We start from the raw sequence: 7,972 nt of genomic DNA, 5'->3' as shown, positions 1-7,972 counted from the left end.
GAAGCAGCCTACAGGAGGGAGGTGGCCGGTCTGGTGTCATGGTGCAAGGACAATAATCTCAGCCTCAACACGGACAAGACGAAGGAGATGATAGTGGACATGAGGAAGGAGAGGAGATCTCATTGGCCACTGTTCATCCAGGGGCTCAAAGTGGAGAGGGTGAGCAGCTTCAAATACCTCAGTCCACATCAGTGAGGACCTCACTTGGACACTTAACACCACACAGCTGGTCAAGAAGGCCCAACAGCGGCTGTACTTCCTGAGGAGGCTGAGGAGTTTTGGCATGTCACCTAGGATCCTTTGCAACTTCTATAGCTGCATCACTGAGAGCATCTTGACCAGCTGCATCCTGTCTGGTATGGCAGCACTACTGCTATGGACCGCAAACACCTGCAGAGAGTGGTAAAGACTGTGGAGAAGATCACCAGGACTCCACTGCCCTCTCTGCAGAGCATTTACCACTGCAGGGTGTGTAGGAAAGCTGCCTCCATCTTCAAAGATCCCACCCACCCCCAGCACAAACTGTTCGCCTCCCTACCCTCTGGCCGGAGGTTCAGAAGTGTGAAGTGTAGGACCTCCAGACTGAAAAACTCTGTCTTTCCCTCTGCCATCAGACTCCTAAACAGCTGAGGAGTTTATTACCAGGAAATACGACCTGTACTGTTTACATTCTCAGTTTGCACATGTATAATTGCACATTGACTGTTGACTACTGCACATGCTGCTCCCATGCAGCATACATTGTTATATTCTTATATATTTATTATTATATTGCTGCATCTGTTCCTGCTTAAAATGTCTTAGATTTTGTGTTATTTATCTACTTTATATTTCATTTGTATTTTTGTGGCATTCATGTGGACAGCAAAGTAAGAATTTCATTGTACAGGGAAACACGTTTCCTAACTGTGCATATGACAAAATAAACACTTTGAACTCTTGAACTCCTGCTGACATGTTATGGTGTGCCTCAACTTCAAAGTCATGGTCATTTGTCCAACTCCCACATTTTCAACAGGCATGCATCTTTGCAAATGAAATAGCTTCTAGCCTCAGCTACTGACTTCAACCCAACTGGGTGGAATTATCAGCTGATGTGCTCTGAAAGTAGCTGCTAACAAAACTAGCACTGCTCCTTGCCTCAGGTTGACTGCCCTCGCAGCAAACTGTCCTGTTTCCATCGGTTCAACAATGCGTCTCCTTCATAATGTTTCTGCTTGTGAGGTTGGTGGTATTTCTCGTATAGGCTACTCGACACAAGCGCTGCCTGTTCTGCACTATGAGGTAGCTGCTAATACTAGCACTGTTTGCTAAAACATTGTGTGCAGTGTTTTTCTGGGACATACATCATTAAGAAGGAGACATGAAATGGTGCACACACACATGCCGTGTTTCCTTGTGGGGACTTTACATTGACTTACATTCATTTCCTATAGACTTATCCTAACCTTAACCATAACAACTAACCTCATCCTAACCCTAAATCATGTTGCCACCCTAAAATTCAGTGATTTTAGGGTGGCACAAGGATAGCCGAGTCCCCACAGTGTAAGTGTGTTAACAGGTTTCGGTCCTCATGATGCAAGTAATACAAAGACACACACACAAGAGGCACACATTAGAGTGGAGCACAGTGAGAAGTAACAGAAAACATGTCAAAGGTCCATATCGATTTTAGACAGTTTGAAATACTCATTCGGTTTGAATCTGAGGTCTTTAACTGATGCAGCCCTAAATCTGTCTCTTGTATTGATTTTCATATCAGTTTATCTTTACACCCCTAATATATATCTATTTGCAAAACTAACACTATAGCTTTTGTGCTGAATAAGTACCAAGGATGCTATTGCAATGCTAACACAATATGAGATCATGACCACAACTATCACTGTAGTTCTCCTCTAAAACTGTCACCAAAACTACTATTGTATCTTTCCAACTATTACCATGGCTATCACTGTGATACTAACTGTTTGCACAATTATCACTGTAGAGCTTCTGCAAGTTGTTACTGTAGTTCTGAAGAACTGTTTGCCATGTCTACCACTGTAATATTATTATGAAACTGTTAATGTACTATCACAAAACTACCAGCGTAATTCTACAAAACTGCACTGTGATATTAATATGGAACACAGCCAATGCTGTTGTACTCTGGCAAAACTGTAGCCATGGCTACCATCGTAATACTACTACAGGATGAGACTGTTACCCAGGCTACCACTGCAGTACTGATGCAGATGGAGGTAATTCACATAGCAGACATCAGCTTCCTCTGTGTAATCCCTTCAGCCCTTTTGTGCAAATCAAATACACACATACGCTCTCTCTTACACACAGCACACAGAGTGATGGCAGTGAGTGGAGCTGATATGATTGAGATAGAGTAAGATAATCCCACTCAGTGGCAAATGGCTTACAACACCAGATGGGCTGCTATCACCCGCTTACTTTCTCTCAATCACACACACTTGACTTTCTCTGACAGAGCCTCTTCAGATCAGCCACCATGACATCAGAGAAAATCAATCAAAGTCTAGTTTCCTACAGTGCTTTTAAAGGCAATGAGAGGTTTGATTACTAAAACAACTGCATTCCTCCCACTAATAATGCATTCTGTCTCTCTTCCATGCTGTGCCCAATATGAGCTGATATTGGTGGTCACTGACATTCCAAATGTGCCTTTGCCTGGATTTTAAGACTTGCATTTGACTCTGTACTCTATTTCAGGAAAATACCTAAAAATGCTTGAGGCAACAACAACAGTGTCTGGGGAAACGGGTCAAAAATCACAGACAAAAGCACTTCAGATGGAATTAAAATCACTGACATCATCGACTGACACAGGAACTTATACCTCCTGCCCTAGAGAAAACATGGCAGCTCACGTGACATACACCTCTCACTGCAACATAGATCCACGGCACTCTTTTAATCATGGTGGTGTATTTAAGCTGTCAATCCTCTGCTCATTCTTTTGCTATACTGCTGCTTGCTGCTGTCAGCATTTGAAAACCCCCAGCATACATCTGGGAGTCAAGCCTCCATCTAGGGGGGAAATCAGTATCACTCCCTGCTGACTTGAGCCTGAAGTTTCCCTAAGATGTGCAACAAGGTCAGAGCCTATGCCAAACACAAACACAGCAGCACAATATTAAGCACGGTGCAGTAAAATGTCAATGATTTATTTAGCTGATATTCCCAGAATAATAAATGAGTAATACTATCATCACTGTGTTGTTTTTACTTGTGCAGCTGCAGCACAGCCCACTGCGAGGAGCACAACTAAAGGAAAAATGAGTGGTTCAGAGATTACAGACAAACTACTTACAAAGTCTCGATAAGTGGATTTGAAAGAATTCAGACATGATAAGCAGGGCTGCACAATTCTAGGTGAAATATGAATCACAATTTTCTCTTATGATTACTGAACAATATACTGCTCAATTTATTAAATTAACAACTTTCAATTAAAAAAAACGATTTGATTCAATGAAAAAGAAGCACTGTATTTGGCTCTTACTCTAGTTTACTGTGTGTCATACAACTGGTTTCTGTCCTGTGCCCACTGAGCTGCTAATAAAGCTTAACAGACAGTTAAGCTAACTGGTTCTGATGAGCATCAAAACCAATACTGCTGCCCAGCAGTATGGAAAGCACTTGAATTATTAGTATATAAGGTTATTAAAATGAGCTCCACCTTTACCAGCTGCAGCATCAAATGTGATGAACACAATAATGCATCAATAATTATAATGCATTAATAGAAATGTGCCAATCTGCATGAGTACTTTTATTATTGGTACTTTAGGTCATATTTTCATGCAAATACAGGACTTAAAGTATTTTTGCACTGCAGCACAGCTACTTTTACTTCAGTTAGCAATTTGAGTAGGTTACGTCATCCACTGTTGGTCTTGTGTCAAAATTTGTTCCCCTGTCGAGATGTGTTTCCCCTGTTCAAAACTTGTTTTCATGTAGTGACCCCCTCGGTGGTTGTGGTAAGGATAATGTTAGGATTCAGGATAGGGGAAACACATTTCGATGGGGAAACCGATTTCGATACAACGCTGGTTTTTGGCAGCTGCGTGTGTGTTGTTGTAGGGGAGGGGGAAGAACGAGGCAGAGCAGTCGGCGGTGTTGTTGTTAACGTCATGTCTGCACCAGTGTCTGTGCTGCAATACTACCAGAAAAAGCCAACTTGGTCCAAAACAGGCACAGGTCTGTAGAAATGAGCTCTTTTCTTTGTCCTGCCAGTTTGACTGAAGTGCTGCAGTGTGTGTTGCTGAGCTGATCTGGTTTGGTGGTCTGCTAACATTACTGCTGGTGATGGACTACAACGTATTCACACAGTTCACTTGTCTTTCAAATTAATAAACACACAGATGAATTCCTTGTCTGATGATGAATTAACATTACAACCACAATTCTGTTATGTGTGTACTGCCCTTGTGCAACACAAGCTTCACGGTTAAATTCTGCCTTTTAATTTCCATCAACATTGTGACAAACATTGATTTTTAGCATTTGTGAATCAATTTGGAATCGTAAAAGATATGAATCGTGATTTTTAGGTGAATCCATTTTTTATCCCACCCCTAGCACTTAGAGTAAAATGGAGAAAGAGCTGTGGTCACACATGGTCACACATAGTTCATAGACCCTGTGGACCCACATACACACACTGGGTCGAATCAGTGGTAGAAGTGTTTGTCAGACTGCACAGTATATCTGTCAGGACTGTCACATGGCAAAGGGAGCAAAGATGTTGCTTAAAATGAATGAGCAATCAGTGTTTATGTCTTCTATCACTGATAGCTGTTATGATTGCCAATTGGCATAAGACCACTCGAGAGGAAAGCAGCATCCCAGTATCCTCCTCTCTCACCTCCACACACCAACCACAAAAGCCATGAGTGAATGCTGGATCACAGGTTTCATAAAGTTAGAGAAAATGACTTCCACAGACATGTATCTGATGCTGAACAGGTATGTGTTTGTAGGCGGATTCTGACTCTAACATCCAGTCCTTTCTGAAAAAACTTCAAAAAAATCAACTGGACTAGGTTTCTAGTTCTAAGTACTCTGTTTTTATTCCTATTTATCTCATTTCAATGAGCATTCCTTTGTCTGTCTGCATTGTTTACTGCCTGTTTATACTGCTTAATTTGCATCGTTTGCCCTGGTTGTTGCTTGTTAATACTGCTTATTTTGTTATATTACACAGCCTCATGCTGGTTTACTGTTTACTTGCCCCTTGCATGGGGATATGTACATACACATTGAGAGCCGATGTACCAGAGTCAAATTCCTTGTGTCCGACCCACCTGGCCAATAAAGCTGATTCTGATTCTGATGCAGTGGATCTTGCCTGCTAATACAAACATGATGGAATCATTGATATAAAAAAAAGGTATTGCATAGGGATATGAATCAAGATTATGATCTAAAAATCATTACTGGTGCATCTCTACTGCATATTTAATGTGAATGCACTCTCAGAGATGGGCGATGTCTACTGAATTAGCATCAGACAATGTCTACAGTAAAACATCGCAATAAATGATGGCATCAGTGATGGCAGGGCCGAGTAGGGGCTCTAAAAATACCCCTTTCCCCATCTGGCAGTATTTTGGGTTAAGCAGACAAAACAAAATGCTACAGAAAGTGCAGCATTAGTTCTTATGTGATATAACGTAAAGATGATAGATGACAGATCCTCATGACCAGTTGCATATACGCTATTCTGCAGAATATGCTACATTCCCATCATATGTGGATGTGAGATTAGCTGGTAGTTTTACCTGTGAAATTGTCTCACTGTTGTTTCATCTTGATGGAACAATACCATTGGATTGAATTGAAAAATTGTACCTTAACAATGTGATAACCAGCTTTTTGAGATCAGTTAACTGCCATTGTCAGGTTTCTCTACTTGATATTTTGAAAGAGTGCACTGTGAACACAGCCCACTCTGGAGTGTCTCTTAAAAAGAAAACAAAGCTGACTCAGAGTAATGGAAAGTTTTAACATCTACAGTTGAGCAATTCTGAGCAAAGACTGTCTGTCTGCCAATGAAGACAATATAATCTGGTCAAAAGTTCTGAAAGGAGAGAATAAGTGGACCTTTAGTTGACACTGTGTTATGGCAAGGGGGCCAAGTCTAGGCAGAGGGGACCTAAAAGGCAGACTCACATAGAGGCAATCAAAAGCTTTATTATGAATGAGTGTGGCATCGCCGGCAGAAGAGGAGCTGAGTGGAATCTCTGCTGGTGCTGGCGTGCCCAGGCTGAGGCGAAGAGCCCAGGTGAATGGTGGTTGCAGGACTGGAGGGGGTTGGAACGACATCAAGGTGAACAGATAAGCTGAAGGAGTGGTACCAGAGCTAGCCAGGCAGTGGTGTGGGACACAGGTGAGTACAGTCACAGATCCGCAGAGGACTTGCTCAACATGGAGGGGAACAGGTAAGCTGAATGAGAGGTACAGGAGCTAGCCAGGCAGTGTTGTGGAGCACAGGAGAGTATGGTCACAAATCAGGAGAGGTCTCGCACGTCATCGAGGATAACAGGTAAGCTGAGAGCAGAGGCTTCAGGTGAGGTGCTGGCTGTCGCAGGAACGAAAGAACTTCAGGAGCGATACTTTGCTTTGGCCGTCTGGACGTTGTGAGCAATTATGCAAACTAGTAAGGTGCCGTGAACTGAGTAATCATTGGGAGTATCGTTAATGGACCAGCGGGTGACTGAGGGAAAGGAGGTGGTATATATAGCTGAAGACCAGGGAATGAATAGCAACAGATGAGGACAATGAACACTGATTGAGAACTGTAGTAAAGCTGGGGTAGGAATAAAAACCAAAATAAATGCACTACAAAAGGAAGCAACAGGAAGCTAAATCATAACAGACTGTTTTACTAACTGACATTGAATGGATTTTTAAATTCTGAAAGAATAAGGATTTATCTAATTCTGACCGTGTCTTCCAGCTGTACATATGGAACAGGTAAACTGAAGAAATGCATTGGCGATGTCCAACAGTGTTTCTGTTCCATCTCTCTTTGTTACTTTGACACTGCAGTGTCTAATGAAGTAGACATGCCCCAGAAAAAAAAAAATCACAACATAGTTTACCCATGAGAAAAAAAAAAAACAGGCAGCAGAATCATCAGGTGATGTTGCGGATTAAGAATAAACCATGTTTGATGTGGAGAACAAAGCCCTTCCTTGCAGCTGTTCCCAGCCCCTGGCTCATACACACACACACACGCACACACACACACACACACCAGGAGACAATATTTGTATGTATGGAGGAACAGGTCAACAGGTGTAGCAGTGCAGCACCGAGACAAGTTTGCTTGCATATCAAGCTGTTCTAGGGTGCAGTGTTTCTGAAGCCAACTTTCTCCCACATTTTCTACTTCAGGCTCAATATTCTCTCTATTATGTCATTCAGTTGGTTCCTACTCTCTCTTACCTTTCTTGGTTATGATTATGCGGAGCAGTGGATTGGCTGACGAGACAGCTTTGTGGAAGTTGTCATCATTGTTTATTGGAAGTAGGTCTCCGTGAACGTCGGCATATCCCAGTAGGACGTCGACACCAGGGATCTGATGGATGGTTTGGAGGAGGCCGTAGAACTCCTGGAAGCCACCCGGGCCATTCTTCTTTACAGCAAAACGACGGTATTCTGCCTCAAACTGCACAAGATGAACAACACAATGATCAGGTGGTGTATCCCCTCTCATATTTCTCAGCTTAGAATTACAGAAAATCAACTTCTATTATCAAATCAATTCAAATCAAATTTTATTTGTATAGCGCCAAATCACAACAAAAGTCATCTCAGGACACTTTACAAAGTCAGGTCTAGACCTTACTGTTATCACTACTATTATAGAGGGAAAACCCAACAAATCCCCCTTGAGCAAGCACTTGGCGACAGTGGGGAGAAAAAACTCCCTTTAACGGAAGAA

The 7,972-nt window shown here is 42.2% G+C and overlaps 1 protein-coding gene across 2 annotated transcripts in view; it reads right to left on the bottom strand.

The window, feature by feature from the left end:
• The window catches only part of pard6a (par-6 family cell polarity regulator alpha), a 41,837-nt gene that overhangs the window by 18,585 nt on the left and 15,280 nt on the right, over positions 1-7,972 (bottom strand). For both annotated transcript variants that reach the window (XM_020612774.1, XM_020612776.1), the window contains one exon: positions 7,474-7,696. In XM_020612774.1, coding sequence (XP_020468430.1) covers positions 7,474-7,696 — 223 coding nt within the window. The remainder of the gene's footprint in view (positions 1-7,473; positions 7,697-7,972) is intronic.

This window comes from Monopterus albus, unplaced genomic scaffold, assembly GCF_001952655.1.
Source record: "Monopterus albus unplaced genomic scaffold, M_albus_1.0 scaffold127.1, whole genome shotgun sequence".
NCBI lineage: Eukaryota > Metazoa > Chordata > Actinopteri > Synbranchiformes > Synbranchidae > Monopterus > Monopterus albus.
Note: the sequence above shows the minus strand (reverse complement) of the source record. Positions and strands in the feature narration are given on the sequence as shown.